General features: G+C 47.7%; 1 protein-coding gene across 9 annotated transcripts in view; it reads right to left on the reverse strand.

Moving 5' to 3' along the window:
- Positions 1 to 1,112: 1,112 nt before the first annotated feature.
- Positions 1,113 to 21,667, reverse strand: part of TNIK (TRAF2 and NCK interacting kinase) — a 152,038-nt gene continuing 131,483 nt past the window's right edge. For 5 of the 9 annotated variants that reach the window (XM_039556895.1, XM_039556894.1, XM_039556892.1 and 2 more), the window contains 12 exons: positions 19,869 to 20,053; positions 16,599 to 16,725; positions 14,303 to 14,467; positions 11,297 to 11,411; positions 10,748 to 10,918; positions 10,322 to 10,465; positions 8,644 to 8,778; positions 8,302 to 8,402; positions 6,700 to 6,849; positions 5,607 to 5,766; positions 4,866 to 5,005; positions 1,113 to 3,339 (listed from right to left, as the gene is read on the reverse strand). In XM_039556895.1, coding sequence (XP_039412829.1) covers positions 3,256 to 3,339; positions 4,866 to 5,005; positions 5,607 to 5,766; positions 6,700 to 6,849; positions 8,302 to 8,402; positions 8,644 to 8,778; positions 10,322 to 10,465; positions 10,748 to 10,918; positions 11,297 to 11,411; positions 14,303 to 14,467; positions 16,599 to 16,725; positions 19,869 to 20,053 — 1,677 coding nt within the window. In that variant the 3' untranslated portion in view covers positions 1,113 to 3,255. Of the gene's footprint in view, positions 3,340 to 4,865; positions 5,006 to 5,606; positions 5,767 to 6,699; positions 6,850 to 8,301; positions 8,403 to 8,643; positions 8,779 to 10,321; positions 10,466 to 10,747; positions 10,919 to 11,296; positions 11,412 to 14,302; positions 14,468 to 16,598; positions 16,726 to 19,868; positions 20,054 to 21,100; positions 21,110 to 21,667 lie in introns of all 9 variants that reach the window. The other 4 variants (XM_039556893.1, XM_039556897.1, XM_039556889.1 and 1 more) reach the window with 2 other exon arrangements.

The following is a 21,667-nucleotide window of genomic DNA, read 5'->3' on the forward strand; positions in this document are numbered from 1 at the left end:
AAATCTCTGCTGGATCTCCTCAGAGCCGTGCCCAGGTGGGTGACTTACCGCGGACACAGACAGGGTATGACATGGGAGTTCCATCCCCCACCTTTGGGAACAGACAGGTTCAGTCTCTGCCAGCCCACACAATACTCACTCTGGCCCCAATGACAGAGTATCAAATTGTTGCATGAGCAGGAAAGGACCTTAAGTGGGCTCACGTCGAGACAATGAACTGCAGCACAACTTCAACCATTTCCAGCAACCAGTCCAGCTCTGGGGTTGGGGCCAGGGTCATCTTGAGTATCCCTGTTCTGTCCCAAAACACACAGTGTCAACCCCCAAACCATCTCACAACAAGAAAAAGGCCATTTGATAATAATTCTGAAACAGGTTTGAAAAGATTCAGTTCCCACAAGCAGCTGCTACAGCCTTACCTCTGAGCACCCTTCACCTGGCAGTGGTACCCAGCATCTCCCCAGGGTGGTGGAGCTAACCAGGGCCCTTGCACGGCCTCATGCCAGCTCTCAGGGCTTTTCTTCCATTTACCATGACTCATCCCTGAAGTTATACGATATTTCACAGCAACTCTGTAAATAAGTGAATCTTCAACAGGCTCAAGCGACCCCTGCATGCACAGACATTACTGCTTTTTCCTCCTGCAGCACTGCACAGCTGAACAAATAGATTTCCTTTCCTGGGTGAAAAGTCCCAGAAACAGGGTTTTAAAATGAGCCCCAGGTTTTATTTCTTTAAACACTAGTAATAAGTAGTTTCTGAGAGCACTGATCAACCATAAGCACATTTTACTTACAGCAAAAGACAAGCAAATCAAAGCTAGTAACATTTGGAGGGGAAATGTCTTTATAATAACCATGAGTTGATTTTGTAGAAGAGCAGTTTTCAGGTGGTGAAGGTCCATCACAACATCCCTTGGCCACTGCCTATTGCTGGGCAGCATCACAAGGGACATGTCCCACTTCCCTGCACTCTTCCTGTTCCAAAACCACCTTCCCAAGAGTCTCCAGACAAAGACCATCATGGCTGGGAGCCCTTGAAATCCCCTTTACCTCCATGTCCTCCAACACCCCAGGTTTATTTACCCAAACATAAAAGGCATGGCTTAATGGTGAAGTTTTGTGTTTTATTGTGGTTGGCACCAGAAAAGCATTTGCTCTGTGTTATCTCCATACACACATGCCATCAACAAGACTGTGGCAATATTGGCTTATTGTGATTTTTGCTTCAAATGATTCTGAGATTTAGAAAAATACATTCACAAACCACCTGAGTCGTTTAAACTCAACGACTTCCTTCTATTTCATCACTGTACCCAAAAACCCGTAATAAAAAAATCATCCAAAGCTGTGCATTTGTCACTTGAAGTAGAACAAAACCACCCCAAAACAGTTATCAGTTTGCAACACAATAAAAGCTCTGGGCTTTATTTAATTTGTATTTTAACCACAATGAAAATACAAAGAGCTGGTGGCAATCAGTGTTGGCGATGGGATTTATATGGGGTTTGAATACTAGTATTGTGGTCCTGTGGCCATCCCTACACGCTCCAGGCTGCACCAGCACAGTGGGAGGGTGCCTGGTGCTGGAAGAAGGCACCACAAAGCACATCCCACCTGTTTTTCCCTGGACTCCACATCCTGGGAGTCCCACCGCTGGCAATCCCTGCGGTACCAAACCCTGACACCCTGCCCACAGAATGCTTCAGGTGAGGGTGGCCCAGCCCATCCCACCCCTGCCACCCCACATCACCTCTTACCCTTGATAAAGATTCAAGTTTGACCAAGTCCTGTTGATTTAATCATTTTTTAATAAAGCCATCGTTACTGAGTACACCAAGATTGCCAGTTAAGCTCTCTATATGTCGCTGGAGGTAACAGCGCTGTGATCGACAGCGGAACGGAAAAAAAAACCGAAACCAAACCAAAAAACAAACCCCAACCGAAACGAGGTAGGTTAAAACCAGCAACACAGACCTTGTTATGCGACACCCCAACACCACAGGCGGCCATGCTTGCAGCTACTGAGAAAGAAAACCCCAGATACGCACCGAAAACGGAAATCAACTGAGCAGAGTTTATAAGGACACGATTCAACCTGAACTAAACACACACACACGGTTCGGCACAGATGTTGTCTTTCACTGTATGTTGGGTAATTCCTAGGGAGTGGAGGGGGTGGAAAACAAGTAGATTCAGACCCTTGGCCGAAGAAATCACACATATATATATTTTTTTTAAGCTCTTTACAAGCCCAATCCAGCAACGTGGGGGACAGGCAGCTTGTTTCATGGTCCCCATCCCTGTGCCGGCTGCTTCCGCACGCCGGTGCCCGGCTCCGGACTCGGGGAAACGAGCGCCCACAACCTGCGCCGGCTTTGGCAGCACGGTCTGGTGCCCACGGCATCCCGGGAGCCATCTGTGGCCACAAATCCCCCTCAGGGGCGAGCACGGGGCTCCTCCGACAGCTCCGCCGTCCTCTCCTCCTCCGATCCCCTGTCCCGGTGCCCGTGGCCAAGCCCCGGGGCCGGCGGGCACCTCTGGAGCAACAAGAAAGGGCACCTCTGTCCCTATCAAGACACACCATTATGTGAAGATCCATATAGAAATATGGATTGACAGACTTGACAAAAATGGTAGCTGATTTTTATTAGTCTAAGGCTAGTAGTTTAGCCATTTAAAATCCATTTCCCAAAAGAGGGGAAAAAAACCTATTATTTTTTCTCTTCTTTAAAAATCCGTTAAGCTGTTGCTGCCAAAAGCAACATGTAAATGTTGGTGAAGGCAAAAGATTTCTAAAATTACCCAGCTATATGGTTATGGCCTTCATCACAAAGATAAAAGGTACATTTATTGTGCTGTCTCTCACCAGATTTAATTGGTAACTTTACAACATACTATATATTTGATGCTAGCAGGCAGACAGAATTAAAAACAGACTTTTTGACACTGTTTCTTTCCCCGTTCTTACAAAGTAGGGGACAAAGAAAAAGTAAAACTAAAAAATAAAATAAAATAAAATAAAGGAAAACTCATAACCCACTATAACACAGCGTAATCAGGAGACCTCGGGGGTTCCAAGCGTGAAAGTCCATCCCTGGCTGCAGTCCCTGCCCCGGGGCTGGTGGCACCGGGGGAGCGTGGGGAGAGGGTTCCTCGGTGCCCTCCACACCTGCCTCTACAGTGTTAGTCCATGTGTTTAATGTCCTTTAAATTACAAATAATGCCATGGTGGTGAGTGCCAAGTGCTCCTCTGTTACCAGTTCATCATGGAGTTTCTGTTGAGGGTCATGAAAAACACTTGGCTGCTTCCTCCGGATCTCACCGATGCAAAAAATACCTGTTTGGAAAGAAACAACCCTTATTAAATACTCAGAGGATGGAGCTAACCCATGCCAGACTGGGATTAAATTGAGCCACTCATTAGTAAATGCAGTAATTAAAGCTCTTTCTCTCTCACTACCAAAAGGAGTTTGGAATGCCTTAAAAATACCAGGTTTTACTGCCACAGCATCATTTATTATGAAGTACTAACAAAAAACTGCTGTCAGTGGTCTGGATCTTGCTAAACATTCACCATTTGGGTCGATATCTGCCTCAGTCTGAAATGGCTTTTTTTGGAAAAGTTAGTCCTGGTATTTCAGCTATTCCTGAAAGTAAAGCCCAGAAAAACAACTTCCCTTCAACATGCTCAAAGCACAGAAACGGATCAGGACTCTGGATGAAGAACTGGTTTGGTGCTTCTAGCAGGATCCACCAGCATTTGATCCCAATGGGAGTCTTAAAAAATATGTAAGTTATAATTTGCAAATATTGAAGCAGACAGTCTGAAGCCTCTGTCCTTATTAAAACCAAAAATTACTCAATCTTACCAGTTTAACCAGTTGTCCAGAAAGAGAAACATCTGGGTTTAGTATTTCAAACCCATCAGTGATCAGTTGGTTCCAGTATTTTAGAAAGATCAAGGTGGGCTTTTTCCAGCTTTGTTACAATTAGATTACACTTAAATTAAACTTAAATTCAGCTTCTTGGGCAGCTTCCCATGACATACTCAACTGCAAAGTTAGGATACATTTTCCTGTGGCGCTTCAGCCTAACTCCATGCCCCAGGTAGGGCAGTGCTCAGCTTTATGTTGTTCAGTCACTAAAGTGATCATGGCCTCAAAGCTCACTTACTGCACATTATTAAACCCTGCTCTGGGGACACAGCAACCAGTTTCTTCACTGGTTTTGTGATTGTGTTCATTATGAAAGATCTCCCTCCTGCTTGGTCCTGACTTATCTTAGTGAAACCTTGTGAGAGGAGGGAACACCACCAGCAGAAACAGACCTCGGCATTTAACCATCTCTTCCATGCAAATATGCCTTTTCCTCCAGCAATTTCTCCTCATTCCCTGCCCTTCTTGCAACACCTGTGGCAGGGGTCATCTACATGACAGCCATGCAACTCTGGTGACCCTCCAGAGCAGTATTTTTCTCTGCTGTCCACAGAAACAGACAAGGCTGTAGAAGAAAATAATTTAAGATGCATCAAAATGTTTCTGCGCCAGAGCTCAAATCAGGGTCACTTACACACCCTTGTTGCTACTCAACTTGTTGAGTTCACTTGGAAGCCTCAATTTAATGTTCAAATAAAAGAACTGTGAGAAAGTCAAGCTAAGCCAATGCAGATCTCAGCTAGACATGGAAGAGATCTTGCAGGCTGAGGTCTCCCTCCACTGGAGAAAACTAACTGGGAATAAGCTTATGGGCACTTCTTATTAAACAGGACCTTCAGATTAATTATTAACTCAAGACAAACCAGACATAACGTCTAAAAGCTCCTTGCAGCTGGCAGCACAGATACAGGCTTTGAAGTGGACTTACCTTATCATTTCTTTCACATAGAAACTTTAACCTTTGAGCTCGCTTGTGCATAAATACTCCATCCAAGTGTCCTGTCTCCACGGACCGGATTTCAATAGCTTTCTCTCCCCAGCCCATTATTTGATTGGAATGAATGTAGGCTGTCAAAAGGAAGCATTTGGCAGGTGTTACAACTTGTGTTGAGTTAAATATTATGCAATGGGCAGAAAAGCTCTCATCAGCTGTTACTCAAAGCCTAAGCAGATCAGTGGAAGAGCTCTGACGGTCCCGCGTGCCCTGCCTGCAGGGACAGCAGCCTTTTCAGAGCACTTTTCATCCAGAAGTTGCTGAGCAACTTAAACAGAAGCAGCACCACTTCTTCTGATTTCAGAAGGTCAGGAGCTGGGCAGTGTTTTGCCTCCATGGGTTGTGGAGCTGAGCAACAGCAGAGCCAGAAGAGCAATGCAAGGGTTCCCAGCTTCACACCCAGCCCCCCTCCATTCAACACAGTATCCCACCAGTGCAACAGCTTGCATTATCTTACATTTATCTTATCTCATACTCAAAAATTTCAAATCTGCAAGAAATCACTTGCTTTTATTATGGAAGATCAAACTGCAGAAATTTAGCAGCTGCATCTCAGAGCTGGCTGAGGGAAATCCCTTTTGATAAAAGCCCAAACGACTCTATCTCAGCATTCTCAACTCCTCATCTTACTTGTGGCTTGTATTTTAAGCAGGTGAAGAGGAAGGGTTGACCTACCCACGGAAGTAGGCATTTCTCCCCACTGGAGCACCACGTCTTTAGTTATCCGCCCGTAGGTGTTCACATAGACACCCTCATCCTCGTAGCACACCAGCATCTCCATCCCGTCTGTCTTGGGCAGGATGACAATGGCATGAGGAGTAATATTGCCCTGAATCTGCAGGTGAAACAGACCCTGAGAGTCAGAATTACACTGAATGGACAAAGGGGAAGGGGGAAGGGAGCAGAGCCTTGGGGGAAAAAAGCCCAAACCAACTAGAGAACAAAGCCCTCCCTCCATTCCCCAAATAGGCACAGGCTTTCAGAGATAAGCCTGAAGGGGAATAAACTGCCATGTTTACCCTACCATCAAAGCTGTCTGACACAGCAAGGATAAACAGGTTCAGCAATTACAGACAGATCACAACATACACGCCCCCAAGACTGATGGCTGACACTTGGCTGGAACACAAGCAAGCGACTGAGCCGATGAATCCATCACCAGTTCAAATCAAGGTAAATAAACTCAGAATTTTACAGGCAGGAAAGGGAGGAAATATCCTATTTTTTAGCAATCATCCTCTAGCTCCAAGGGCAGGTACACTGACCTTCCACCCATATCTACCTTTCCATAGCTAAGACAACACAAAACCATCCCAAACTGCACCAGTATTTCTCCCTCTGCTCTTGCCAGTTCTCACAAAGGAGACTGCTGCTTGGATCAGATTCAACAATTCCTGGATTTGTTTAGTGACACAGTTTCCCCAAGACCAGTTTATGCTGGGCCAGCAGCACGGATGGAGCTTAAATGACCCAACAAGAAAATCCTGCAGAGGATACACTGCTCCATGCAGTAATGCAGTGTACACACAGATTCTCCTTTCTGTGGGACATGGCAACCTTAAACTTTACTGCTCCTGCACGAGGGCAGAAACAGCCTGTGCAAATGATGAACATGAAGTATGTGACAGCTCCACGTCCTCTTTCAGTGAGCACAGCACTAGGGAATGTCACACCCATCACTGGTCCCTCCTTCTGAGCCCCCGGGAGCCTGTCCAAACCTCACTGGTGCCCCGTGTTCTTCAGGCAGCAGCACTGCCTCTGTACTCACGTGAGATGGTATATAGATATCATAGGAGTTCCCAGAATCTACATCAATCACATGGAAACCAGTGTGGGATCCAAAGATAACCTTCAGCCTCTGACCCTCTTCTACAGTGAGATCCACGAGCAGCGGCTTGTGCTGGAGATCTGCAAAAGACTTTTATAATCCCTTCCATGAGCATCACTGAAAACCAACAAATCCCCATTGCAGCAGCGTGATATGGTTTTGAAATTGTATTTGACTGTGTTTCCTACTAAATATGTGGTTATTTATACTGCTGCCTCTCTGTTCCCCTGTCAGATGCCTCAGAGGGTATTCAGCCATCCCAGCAGATCAGTGCCCACCCTTGCCAAGCACAGCTCTCTCTCACAAGAGCCCGAGGCCAACACAAGGATTTGGTCTCTAAAGGAAGGCAACAGCTCAGTTTTACATGAGCGTGTGTTCAGTCTCTCTCCGCAGAGATCCATGACCACTCACCTCCTCTCTTGGCAGGGATCACCGCTCTGGTTTGGGCAGCTGAAATCAGTCAGGTTAGCAAAGACCTGCTTTCCCTGCTCCATCTAACCTGCTGCATCAAGGCTGGGACCAACCCCCAGCCATGGATCAATATCCCCATGGCTTAGGTGCTCAGCAGGACACTGAAACACCCGTGGGGAGAGGAAAGGGCTCCTGGCACTCTGTGCAAGGACCACTCTGAATCCCCACAGGGAAAATCAGTGAGTGGCATTTCCCTCTCCCAACAGATCCCTGCCTACAAGACAAGGCAAGGATGTTCATCCCCCCAGGCTGCAGGAGCAGCACCAGGAACACCAACCAACACTCTCAGAGCCCATGGAAGTTGGATCCCAGACCATTTTGATGCTGCTGAGCTCTCCATGTCACTGAGCCCATTTATTCTGGCTTTTGTTCAGAAAATGCAAATGTGACCTAATACTGAGTAAGTCCATTTGTGTTGGAAAGATGTAAAATCAGATTACTCAGCATGAACATCTCCACAAGGCATTGCCCCTTGTGACTTGTCTCTGCACAGAGCTTGGGATGAAAAGTGCTCTAAAGGACTAAGTACAAAATACCCACTACTGGCAGGCTGGAGAGGAGGAAGGTCTCCCTCAGGAAGCCGAGGTAGGTGAAAAGGGAGAAAAAAAGAGAGAGAAAGAGAGAAAGAGAGGGTCACTCTCCCAAACTTTCTGTCTTGAAACAGAATCCACATTGCAGAAGGGGAGAGGACCTTGAAAATGAAAATAGAAAATCACGCCAGCCTATTTTTGTACTGTATGTTAAAAATTAGTCAGAGGGGAAAAAAAAAAAAACCCAAACACAAAAACCCCACAAAAAACACCCACCCAAATCCCCAACTCAATTTTACTCATATGCATTTGATCAGCTTTCTGCACATTCCTTAAGTAAAGCCTGCTAGCATAAACTAATAATAACACTTCTTCATTGGCCGTAAGCAGAACATATCCAATCTCTTCAGCCAGCAAGGATCCCGTCTCCCATGCCTGCCAGGCATCCTGAGGAGCTCAGCTACATAAGCAGGATGCTTTACTGCTCTGAGTACAGAAATCTCATGTATTTACAATTACAGAGTGTAAAAGGCAAACATACCTTAAATGCCATAAACTTGTGATATGGTTTAGGAGCCCAAGCGTAGATCTCTACAGCGTTCTTTAAGGCAATCACCAAGAACTTGATTCTTTCATATTTCACTAAAATAAAAATAAACCCAATTTTAAAAACATTCACTCTCTTTCCGACACATCTCCAGGAACAGCTTCTCAGGCTATCCCTCTCTTGATTCTCATTACATGGAGTCCACCTAATGCATAAAGATTAATTCCAAATTTACTTGTGGCTATGGTCTACCCATACTTTTAATATCAAATTGTCAGGTCAGACCTAAGACTAAAGAACAAAACCACATCTCTTCAGACATTTATTTCCACTCACCGACTTTGTAATGGATGCATCCCTCCAGGTCCCCAACTGTGATCCAGCCCTGCTTCTTCTCCACCTCAGGGTCATTGTGTAAAATCCTGTTTCTCAGCCAGGACAGGTAGTACACACGCAGCTTGTTCTTCTTTCCTGTTGGCAAAGGAAATGTCCATGTCAGAGCAGAGCACGTTTGCATGGGCCATCTTGAGGTTTCAGTGCTTATTTTCAATCACAAGATGATAGAATTCAAGTCCATTCCATGATAAAAGTAATACAAACAGTAATGGAAAATAGCAATTTAATTGTTGGGTTTTTCCTTGGGAAGAAATATATGGAAAGCAAAGCCCAGCCCTCTGTCTCACAGGCTGCAGGCAGACACTGGAAAAGCCAGGGTTTTGCTTCCCACAGGCTGGAAATAATCCTTTTCCTATAAATCAGTGTTCACAGAGGTACAGTGGGGCTCAGTGGGGCAGTGACCCCAACCCTCATACAGCTAAAAGCTTATCCAACCACTCAGCTACCTGGTTTCATCCCTTTCCTCTCCTTCATACAACATTAATTCCACCCTGGAGATGAGACAGGAGCTCCTTGACCTGCAACAGGCACTGCTGTTTGCCAGCAAGCCTGGTGCTGGGCTCTGCAATGCTGACAGGCTGCCAAATTTCTGCACGGCTGCCTGCTCTTGGATGGCTGTGACATGGCTGCAAAATCCCTGTGGCTGCAGAGCCCCCGTTACAGGGACAGGACACAGCTCACACCAAGCCTGGTGGGACAGGACCCAAATGATAAACCCTGTCTGCTCACAGGTTTCCACAAGTCCCCAGGACTCATTCTCAGCATCATCTTGGGGCTTGGTGCTCCCCCCACTCATTTTCCAGCTGTACTAAACCCCTTATCCCTACAGCTGTATCCCAAAACCACAGGGGAGCTGCAGACCAAGGTAAATGATGGAGCTGGGAGTTTGGAGCTCTGTCTGAATGGAGGCAGCAGGAATTTGCAGGTGAATGCTGAGCAAGGCCAGGGGGTGTTAACAATGTGAAAGCAAATAGAAGGATGATATCAAGCAATTTCCTAATGAGCATTATCTTGCTGCCCTCTGTGAGCTTTGTGGGACAGGTATCAGCAGGAGAAGACTCTGCCCTGGCTCCGTCACCCGTGTGCTCCTCGGGGCTGCTCTGCAGGAGGATGCTGGATGCTCTCCTGGGAGGCTGGACTACAGAGGTTTTGGGTTTTTTGCCAGAAATCACCCCATGAGCCTGACATGAGCACTCTGGAGCTCCCAGCTAAACATGGGGACAGTGAAAAGTCTGTGGCCCTCACAACACTTGGGACAGCCCGAGCACAGCCGTGGTCTGAACTGGAAATCTGAAGCCATGGATGATGGCTCCCTCAGCCAGAGCCAAACAGAGCCAAAAGCAGAGCTCTCTGCCCCTCAAGCTGTGACTACCTGCCTTGCCTGTATCCTGCACCCCCCTTCACGGCTAAAGGAGGCTGGAGATGATGTGCAGTCAGCAGGTGAAGGGACCAAACTCTCTTGAAGGCAGATTTAACTCATTTGATTCCGGAATAAACCACCTCCATCTCCCCTGGGAGCTTCCCTCTGACACCAGTGAGCAGGTTTTGTCTGAGCTGGAACTACTTGGGGCTTGTGGCCGAGCAGGTGAATGACGGGCTGAAAACACGAGAGGAGCACCTGATATTGTCACGAGGACGTTGAGGCCCTCGAGGACGTCCATCTGCTGGAATCGCCGCCTGTTGATGAGGTTGTACACCTTTCCTTGCCCACTTCGATCCAGCAGCATCAGGCCATTCTCTGTGCCCACCAGCAGATTCACACCTGGAGAGGAGAGGGCCATGGGCGCCAGGAGCCACGGCTGCTCCCAAGGACAACACCCCGAGCTCGTCTCTGCTGCCACCCAAAGTGTGGCCAATCCAGCTAATGCTGGGACCTTCCCATGGACAGAAAGGGTCACTCCTAGAGCGCAGGGGGATGTGAGCCTTGGGGGAGGGAGAAGGGGCCACGTAGAAGCAGGGCCTTGGTGCTGCGGTGACACATTCCCGTCCCAGCACCACGGGCTCCCGGGAGCCGCGCCGAGGGCCGGGCGTGCCCGGGGCTTACCCCACAAAGCAGCACAGAGAATCTCCGAGTTGAAGCGCTTCTTGTACTTCCGGATCTCCGGGGTGTCGCTGTGGGGACGGATGTTGGTGGGGTTCACGTTCACCACCGAGATCTTCCGCGCCTCGTTCAGCTTGGCCTGCTCCTGCCTGAGCAGCTCGCTGGTGAACAGGGCTGGCAAGGAAACACCAGAGGACAGGGAGGGGTGATGGGTTAACTGTTCTGTCACCTCCTTTTTTGGGACACAATGACAATACTTGGGTTATTTCTCGATGAGGGAGGCATCACTGTGTTACAAGACATTAGTTTGCCCAAGCAGACAGGAGGGTGGATTTCTGCTGCTCCCTGTTTCCTCCCAGACCTTTCTGGTGGCATTTTGCTGGTGGGGGAGAAGAAGATGGATGGCAGCTGGAGAGGGCAAGGATACAGGCAGGAGTTATGTTTGGACAAGAGTGAGTGAAATGTAAGAGAGGTTCACTGGGGTTATTCAGGCTCCCCGACCTGCTTTTCCGCAAAGCACTCCCATCTCAAACTGGCCACACTGCCTCCTACCAGTAGCAGATGACTCTTCGTCCTCGTCTTCATCTTCATCGGTTGGCGAGGTCTGATACACTCTGGTGTCCACAAAGGGGGTGAAAGAGGCTTTGGTGCTACTTCCCATACCATACTGGAAAATAAACAGTAAAGAGAGAGCTCAGAGCACAGAAATAACAGTAATTTTGTGCATCTGTGTACGTGTAAGACTTTCTAATTAGCAAACAGCGCCTGCCTCTGAGGTGCCCTTTTTGAGCCCTCTATGAACATCTGCTCCTCCTCCCCAAAACTAATCAGAAACAAACATTAAATTGGATTTCTGAGTGTCTGTGAGCAACAGAAAATGGGAGGAGCAGGGCCTGGCTCTGCTCTCTCCTCACAGGCAGAAGCACAGCCATGAGGACAGTCAGCAGAGAAGCCACAGGGCCAGAGGCAAAAGCCAACGCAGATAAAAACCAATCGAGAATCACAGAATCATTTAGACTGGAGCAGACCTTTAAGATCATCAGTCCACCTGTTTACTTGTCTGCATGCCTTAAACCCTCTCTGGGATGTCAGGCAGGCGAGGGTTTGCTTTTCCCACTTTCCCATAGCAGCTGAAGTTGGCAGGATGGTGCTAGGAGCCCCTGTGAAGCCCTGGCCTGGGGCAGCTGGCACAGTTTTAAATTGTCCCCAGCATTTCAAGGGGGACTGCAGAAAAGGGCATTTCTAAGTTAACAAAACTTAACCTGAGGGTATCACAGGGAATGCTGGAGCCAATACTTCACTGAGGGAATCTGGGGATGAACACACTGCAGTGTCACATTGCTTTCTTTTTAAAACCTTGCTTTAAGGCAGAAAATGAGGCTAAGACCACCTTCTGAGCAAAAGGAAATCCTTGCCTTTGGAGTCAAAGTGACGTGAATTCCCACCTTCTTTGAGCAGCTTATCCTTCCCACTCCAGCATTTACCCAGGACATGCTTTATGGATGAGCTCAGTTTAGAGCTGCAACAGCAGCAAAACCCAGCTCACTCTGCAGCACCACTACAGCTCATGTTTTTCTTCTCTGGGACATTGTCCTTTTTGTGAAATTAATCTTCCTCAGCTTTCACCCAGTCACCAAGCCCAGGCTGCTCCCCATGCCCACTGCCACAGACCCCGTGTGACAGCTGCCATGGGGACAAGTCCCCCATGCCGTGGGGAGATGTGCCATGGGGAACACCACCACCCTGGTACATCCCCACTGAAACCAGGCTGGGCCTGTGCCTGTCCTCCAGTGGGCTACAAAGGATTCGGGGGCACAAAAAAACAGGTGTAGGAGCAGCTTCGTGGCTCGTGACTTTTCCAAGCATTTTGGGGCTGGCATCCATGGGCAAGCCAGCATCCATTCCAAAATCAGGCTGCACATCCTGCTTCCCTCCCAACCCTATTCCCTGACAGCCTGGCTGTTTCCATAGAAACGGGATGGATTTCTAAACAGAATATGGCAACTGAGGCCCGCAGAAGGAGTTAACAGCCTGCGGCAGGGAAGGCTGCGGGCACAGATAGCACTACTTTGTGCTTCTCCCCTATCCAAGAAATACATAGATTTTTTTCCCTGTGCTGGATGTCTTTTCCATACAACAATAGCAATTTAAGGAAGAGAAGATTTCAGTATTTGCAGGGATTTCCAGCTGAGAGCCAGGTGCTTTCCAGCAAATGAATTACGAATAAACCCCTTATCCCAATGCACCGAGCATTTTTCCTTGCTCACATTCAGTTTTTCTCCTCAGAAGCTGACATTTTAATAGCTTCCAAGCCTGATATTTAAATACTAAGACTTCATCTTCCTCCAGGTCCTGTTCAACAGCCTCTAAACCTGTGTGGTGGCTTACAAAGAGCATCAAGATGCAGGCTGAGGTCGTGCTTGCATGAGTCACCTGGAAGCCCGTGAACAAAATCCCCAAGTTTCCACTCACACCCACGCCCTGCTCAGTCAACTCTAAAAATACAGTCTTAGATATGGAAAAGATCTTTTTGGTTGATATTCTATAAATGAATACATCTAAACCCGATCCCAGGCTGCATTTCAGCAGCCCCAGGATGACCGTGGAAGGTGTTACTTTCAGGATCAACTCCCTCATTGCTGTTTTTAATGCCAATGAGGAAACGGATAAAAACTTGAGGTCAAGTCAGGCACCATCTGTTCTTACGTTTTATCAATGCCCAATTCCAAGAAATTTTTATTTTTATACTGCTTGTAAAAGTACACCATAAAGTGAGAACGTAATTTCTATGGAAGAACATAGGATGGCAGAACTTTTGAAGCACAATCCACAAAATGAAACAAAAACATTAAATACAATAGCTTAATTAGCACCAAATGGGTTGATTTCTCATGGCAAAAGAGAACTGTGTCTGGTTCCCACAGCTAGGGATGGTGAGCAGGACACATCAGTTCCCTTGGTTTATTTGTCACATCTTGTACTTTCTAAGACTTTTTACACTTTACACAGTTTTGATGTTCAATTGTGTCCCTGTAAAACACCTACCAGAAGAGAAACACTTTGCCATGACAGGAAACACACGATTTTAGACGTGTGCAGGTTTTTCCTACTCTGAAGAACTATCTGGAATTTTGTTGGCTTTGATTTTTGGTGACCTTTTCAGTCATGATAATTATCAGAGGTTGCACAGATGGAAGCTGGGCCCAGTTGAAGCTAATGGCATCACTGGGTCTCAGCACTTCCTTTTATATCCAAGTGTCAAACAAACATGGGACTTTCTCATCAGTTGGCAGCACTCGTGTCACACCACCAGAACTCCAGCTGGTGGGCTTGAAAGACCTAATAAATCTTTCTCTCATCAGCCACAGACCCCTGTAGCAGTAACCCATCTGACTCCCTCGTATTTCCACTACACTCACCCACGTGGACCAGAAATGCAGAGAGGGAAGAGCCAAGAAAGCCAGAGAGGGAAACAGAAGAGCCCCGTCACGGGGCAGAGATGTTAATACTTGATTTAAAAGCGATGCAAAGGAGAAAGAGGAGCCCCCCACCACCTACTTCAGGCACCGAGTCCATGTCCTGTGCATGCGTGGAGACTCGCCCCAGGGCCTCGGTCGGCGTGCCCGCCGGCGAGTGGCTTTGCTGCACCAGGTCAGGCAGATTGATGTGACCTGCAAAGCCATTGCTGGCTGCGTGGCCAGAACGCTTTTTTTCACCAGAGGTCTGCAGAGACACAAGGCATGAGGAAGAAAGAGAGGGGGCGGGGGAGGGAAAAGAAAAAGAAGAGAAAAAAACCAAACAAAACTAAGTTGTCGGCAGTTCCCCGTTCCCAGAGCAAGCGCAGGAGAAGGACCCTCTCTGTTCCATCCCCATGCAGTCTGGCAAGCAGCAAACCAACCCCCCGCTCCAGGAGAATTAAAGACAGGATTAATGACAAAGTCAATACAGAGTAATTAGCCACGAAACAGCGAGAGAAGCCTGATCACTGTTGTATGAAGAAAAGGAATGTAGGGCAGATTCTGCGCTTGCTCCTGTGGGTGCAAACCCCATGGCCAGCTCTCCTCCCACACAGCCACCGGCCCCTGGCGACAGCAGAATCTGAGCCCTCCATCAGCGTTAGCCTGGACAGCTTTGCACAGCTATGGCAAAGAGCAGCCTGACTGCAAGTGCCAGCACAGCCCTGTCCCATGTTTCTGTGACCCAAACCAGCAGTGAACAGCAGCAGCAGCAGCGCAGGAGTGGCAGAACCACTGGCAGCTCGCCCTGCACACGACGCTCCTTGGGTTTCCTTGGGGTTCCCCTTCCTCTCCATCCCCTCCCTGTGCAAGGCAGGTACTGGGAAGTTTCTCCCTTTGCCATTTTGATGAACTTCACCTACCTGGAGCACATCAATGAGATTGTCACAGAGATTTACCCATTTACTGGGATTAGTGGAAACTCTAACTGGGCTCACCAAGCCCCTGACTAGTCCTGATGACATTTATCTTTTGATTGCTCATTACCATCACCTTCAACCACACTTTGCCATCCCACCAAAGAGTGAAAAGCCCTTTGCCCAAAGCCCACCAACCTCAGTGAGACCATCCTCTGATGGCTATGGTGGTGAGGAGGCTATAGTTCGGATTTCTTATCATGCTTTCTCCTCCCAGTGGGGTTTTCCAGCTGCCTGTCTTGCCCATGGCTTTTGAACCCTTCTGCATCCCATTTCTCACACAGCCTCACTGGCACAGCATGGGTTTCACTGCTGTGCTGCTGAACACAAGCTCATTTCAGAAACAGCTGCCAGTTACACAGGACCTTGTTCTCCCACTCACCCAATCATCCTCCCTGATTCTGGGAGGTGCAGAGCCATGGGGACCCCTGCTCTGAACAGCTCCAGCCCAGTGAGGGATGAGGTGGACTGTACTACCACCCCCCCCCAAAACTGATAGAGAAAGGCAGAGAACAGTGACTTCCTTTGCTAACTCCTTCCTCTCTTTCAAAGTTGCATTCATCTTTTTCCTTCACATGTGAATATTTTAGATAAATGGAATTAAGAACTAAAATGCTGCTCAAGTCTCGCTTGCATTTGACCTAAACATCCCTCCTTTATGATTGCTGACTCCAAGCTCCCCTCCCTCCTTCTCCTCTCCCATCCACCACCCTTATGTGCTGGTGGGACACTGACTCCCCTGCTCCCTAACTGCATCCCTACCAGGGCTTCCTGCCCTCTCACCAGGAGTCCAGCTGTCCATCTGCACTTCCAGCAGCATCACCAGAGCGTTCCAGCTACTGGGAAACCAAGAAACACTGAGGGAGATCTTCCACAGCCACTGAAGGTGCCTCCTCTGCCCCACTCCTGCAGTACCATCCCTCAGCATTGCTCCCACCTCTAAAGCACTGGCTCACATCCATCTGGGATGCCCAATGCCTCCCACAGTGGGCTCGAAGCAGGACCAGCCTCTGCTACAAGCCCCCAAATGCTCTACAAACACTGCACGGCTCTAACAGTCACAGGCGGCAAAGGCTGGGAAGAAGAGGGGAAAATTCGGGCCAGTTCCAAGTGAATTAACTAAATGCTGTAAATTGAAGGTAACTCCTGCTGCCTGGAGCAATGGTGGGGTTACAGCAGAGCCATTTGCAGGAGCCTCCTCCCCGCCGTGCCCTGGCACTGCCATTCACTGCTGTTTGTAGTTCTGAGAAACATTTGCACTTGTCACATTTGCTCCGAGTGTAAATTGCATTAACGAGAGCGCTAACGAGCACAATTTACTCCGTGTTTTGTGTTCCGGACACACAGCACTGTTAGTTTTTGTGCTTACATGGGCAAAACCTCCTGAAGATGCTCCATGGAAGTGTTTGTTTTACAACTTACCTCCCTCACCATTAAAGTCCCTTCCCTTGAAATATTGCTAAACGTATCTGCGTGGGAAGTCTCTAGCCCATGGGTTGTCACCATTCCCAGGTTGTACGGCTCGTTGCTTCCAGGAATTCCTGTTGGTCTGGGGACAGGATGGAAAAGCATTAATGATGAGTATTTCCTCTGTTAAACTAGATGAAAAATCCTCTAGTACCGTATTATTTCAATAAGGGTAAGGCTCTGTATCTCCCAGGAAAAAGAGTTAGAAAAATATATCCACTTAGCTGTATGGGGAAGTGATTGATGCTGCCAGAAATACAGGACGAGGGTTAGCTTGATAAACTACAGATATAGCACAGAGACCAAAGAGAGGGACCATTCTCTTTCTTATCCCAAGGTGTCCTGAGAGGAGTATTGATGAACAGGTAACAAGGAGTGGCACTCCTGCTCTACTTTGTGTCATTTTTTTCTACTTAAAAAAAGCTACAGAAACCCAAAATTTACTCCCTTTATTCCCCATCTCAACTCCTGAAAAGGGAACACCAGAGCACCTGATGGCAAATAACAAGGGAGGGGTGGGGTTTGGAGAAGGTGTGGGCAGGAGGACAAGTTGTATCCTGTAGCTTTCTGCTGTTTTCCCCGTGAAAATGTAGCCCTAACCCGTGGTTTCACCTTGAAATTTCCATGCTCCTATCTCAAGAAGGAGGCTGGAATTTATTAAATTTTAGGACTGCCTGAGACTGGATGTCACAGGTGCTGAGCAGCCCCCATTACTTTACTATTACATTCTTGGCAGCCTGGGTGCTTAAATATAACTTGAACAAATCCTCAGGCAAATGACAAGCACCCCTGGATGATCAGACCTGTTACTTTGCATTTAAAAGCCACACAGACCACTTGCTTCCATCAGTGTGAGGCAATGCACTCTTTAACTCCTGTGCACACCAACAAGCCCGGAGGCTTGTGAGGGAGCCTGGTCGGTGAAAAGCCAAAACAAGCCTGCACTAATCATGGGGTTACTGCTCCAAGGTGAGAACTGAGCCTTGGGGACCCCAAGGTGGGACTGGCTCCTTACCTGTATCGTATCAAACCTACAACTGGACAAGCACCACAAAGGCACTCCAGACAACAGCGTGCCATATTCCTATGGCACCTTTCATGAGAGGAGCTCACACCTCCCTACCATTAGCCTTTCACCAAAGGATGAGAAAATAGCAGAGTTATTCCAGTTTTGAAATAAGAAAGCAGGGCCAGAGGAGGTTATGTTAATTTTGAGACCATACAGCCAGTGAATGAATGGCTGTGGTAGCCTTGAGGTCCCAGATTTCTACGTCATCCTGCAAGAATTCCCTGGCCACAGGCAAGAGTTGGCTTGTACAGCTCAAGGAGAGGGAGTTGAAGGGAGTCATCAGTGTTCAGATGGAGAAATGGTATCTCCAGAGGAGGAGGGAATAAACAACCCCTCCTGTCCACTGGGACACAAAGCAACGGATAGGTTTATCCTGCAGCAGGAGAGACCTGGATAGAGCTGGAATGAAGAGCAGACAAATGTTCAGGGAGGATACCCAAGGAAGTTTAAACATGGGTGACATGAAGATCACTCAGAAGGTGCAGCAGAAGATGAGATGATCTCTCTTGGCCCCACTTTCCACTGACAAACACTGAACACAGAAAAATAAATCTCTGACAAAAAACCACCGCAGTACATTGAGGCTGAACTCGAGTTAAGGTCCCTTTTGTGAAATAAGGGTGTAACTCAGAGCATTTGCTTTCTTTTTTCCCAGACATGGGCCAGTGCAGCTCTGCCTGCAGACACCCCTGCATCTCCACCCTCCATCTCTGGGACATGACAGAGACAGGACATTATGGGACATGTGGCATTGGACTGGCAGGGGCTGGGGGCATCCAGCTCACTGCTGTGCCTGTCATCCCCCACATGTGACTGCAAGGCACCCAGTGAGACATTTATCCGCTGGGAAGTGCTGTGTCAAACCCAAGGTGTCTGAAGAAGGATGTCAGCACAGATTAACCACTCCTGATTAAACTCCTCTTCCACAAGCAGCTTGAGGCCCCTTCTCGCACGCCTGACTGCCCAACCAACTGCTGCACATTCAGAGCCATCCCTCTGCCTCCTGACTTGCTCCAACCAATTCCAAGAGCTCTGTTTTAATTCTTCTGCTGGAAGGAAGCTCCAATCCAGGAGCTTGGCACTCTGAATAACACTGACCCAAGGAGACATGGTCTCCCTGCCACTTAGAGGGATTCTGTGCTGCTCCATGCCCTACCCACCACCATGAATCAGAGAATCATGGAATACTTTAGGTTGGAAAAGACCTCTAAATTCCTTGAGTCCAACCATTCACCCAGCACCATCATGCTCACTGCTAAACCATGTTCCTGAAGCCAGGTATGCCTATATCGACTGTAACTCATTTAGCAGGAAAAATGGAAATTAACTGATTAAAATGATCCCCTGAAACCTTCCCACAGCTCCTCTGCAAATTCAAAGGGGCAGAATTTAGATCCTGCTGCCAGGCAAAGACCTCCAGAAATGCCCCTGCAAAGCACTGGGTGGGAAGCCTGAGCAGGGATGCTCCAGGAACTCTCTCTGCATGGCAACAGCTCCCTGCGAGTGTTGAAGCTGTGCTGCCCTGATCTGGAGAGACTCAAAAGCACAAGTGTCCCATGGGACACAACAGTCTGCTGACCTCGTCATTTCACCACTTTAACCCACCAACACTGACTGAGCCAATGGCAGAAATCCAAGACAAAGATTCAGGATTATTACAATCCTGGCTCTACCAGTTGGCACTGGGCAGGCCACCAAGTACTGACACTTAGCATGGCTTAATTTGGGGCAAGACCAGACTCAAGAGCAGGGAGAGCTTTAACACACCCATCCCATGGGCAGGGCCCATGGTGTTGGTGAGGTCAGCTGTGCCCACTCTGGCCAAAAACCTGCCTGGATCATCAGCAGCAACAGCTCCATCAGCTTTGAGCCAACATTAACTGAATATGCAGCGGAAATAGCTCAGTTTTTCACATTAATTTCTCTAGTTTGGAACAGGAAAAACACTCATGTGAGTACATGATCCCTTGCAACCATGACGCTGTTCCCAGTGCCAGCCACCAAACACGGACACATCCTTCATCACAGCCACTGCTCCTCCATGCCAAGACACACCAGAGTTTCACCTCCAGGCCAAGACACATCGGGGTTGCATCTCCAGAAAAACCCACCCTGGAGTTTCATGGTTTGTCCCCCCAAAAGAAAGCATTCCTCACATGAGCCGTGGGATGTCACTGACAGGCACGGTCCCATCATGTGTCTCGTTCTCCCCATCCTCCTCCTCCTCCTCGCTGCTCTCTGACTCCTCGCTGGAGGAGGAATAGTCCGTCACCTTCTTCAGGGGCCGATTGGTTTCTTCAATGCGCAGCTCCCGCAACTCTTTGGCTAAAGCCGTCAGATCCTACAGGGGATGGGGGCAAGGAAACAAGGAAGCGATGGCTGTTACATTCAGAGCAAGAAGAACGTCACATACATCTCTCCAAAAGCCAATGCTAACAGCACGAGCAACAAGAAATAGCTTTACAGAGTCGTTACAAACATGAGACAAACGTAAGACAATGTTTGTAGCATGTAGCATTTATTAAACAAAACAAAACTGGTTTACGCTCACTGAAAAGTCAATAGCCAACCTCTTCTTTTTCTCTTTGGAACGTGTATGTGCATATATATACACACACTTATATGTATATACACGACAAAATTATATTTGTTGGAAAAGGTGAAGTTCAGTCACCATCATAGTAAACTGGAAAACAACGTCACTTCAAAGATTGGCTCGGAGAATTTCTCCTGCAGGGTTTTCTCTTCTTTCAAACTTCTCAAAGAGACCCCGTAATGGTATTTATTCTGTAATAAATGCATTTGGGAAGGAAGCAATGACAGCATCTCCCATGGAGTGGTGCAATCCCCACGTCAAGAGCTGCTTCCATGGTGAGTCCCCGCTGTCGGGCGGCTGCTGAGAGGCGGTGAGGAGCACGAGGAGAAGCGCCCAGCTCAGCCAGACTTTGGAGTCACAGCTCTGAGTCAGCCACACGATCAAAAAATAATAATAACAAAAAAATAAATCCCTCAGCGGGACCCATTAAGCACTTTATGTGAAATGTGGCAGCCTACAAGCTAAGGGAAAAATAAAAAAAAAAAAAAGTCTTGAAACAAGAAAAAAGATAGGAGCAGTCCCAAAGCCTACTCATAATTTTTCAGTTTACCATGACTTTGATGAGGTCTCAGACCCGACAGTCATATAAAATAGACACTGCTATTTCAAAACAAGGAACATGGCAGGCACCGTGTAGAAAAGAGACTTTTTGTTATCTTACATGCTTTTATAGCAATGCAGGGGGAAGCAGTAGGGCAGAAAAGCATGAGAGCTCAAATTAGAATGGGTTAGAGAACTCTGTTGCACAAGACATGCACATGACGAACAAAGCATCGCAATTGTCAGTCTTACCATTTCTCCCTATATTAGTGACCGAGGTAGCCATCAGTGCATTCGGTCAGAGATAAAGGATTAGGGAGAAAGAAACTCATTGAAAAAGACTAAATTCCACAATTGTCTTACGGCCATACTCTCATTTACTGCATTTCCAGTTTACCGTTCCAGCAGGGCGACTACGGCAATATTAATTATGGTTGCAAAAGGAGCTCTTAAAATCTATCCTGTTGACATGTAGAGAAAAGGATGGAAAAGCTCTATGGCTGAGATGCAAACCCAGTTTATTTTTTAATGGTGAGGTAGGAATGTTTTGTAAGCAATCTGTGCTTTGGTTGCTGATAACCCACACCTCCCGGCAGGCTCCCACTGGTGACAGCTGCACATTCTGCTCCCAGGTCTGCCCTGCCTCTGATGTACAAACTCCCCTGGATATTGGGGAGCTTTGCATCAGACCCATAAGTATTAGTACACCAAAAAAGGCCTTGTTTTTTTAAAAAATCAAATTGGTCAATCCGTGTTTCACAGCAGGTACCTCTGATGGGTTTTATATGGGTTGTTCTGTCTGGAGAAGAGAAGGCTCCA

The sequence above is a fragment of the Corvus cornix genome, chromosome 9 (assembly GCF_000738735.6).
Source record: "Corvus cornix cornix isolate S_Up_H32 chromosome 9, ASM73873v5, whole genome shotgun sequence".
Lineage (NCBI taxonomy): Eukaryota > Metazoa > Chordata > Aves > Passeriformes > Corvidae > Corvus > Corvus cornix.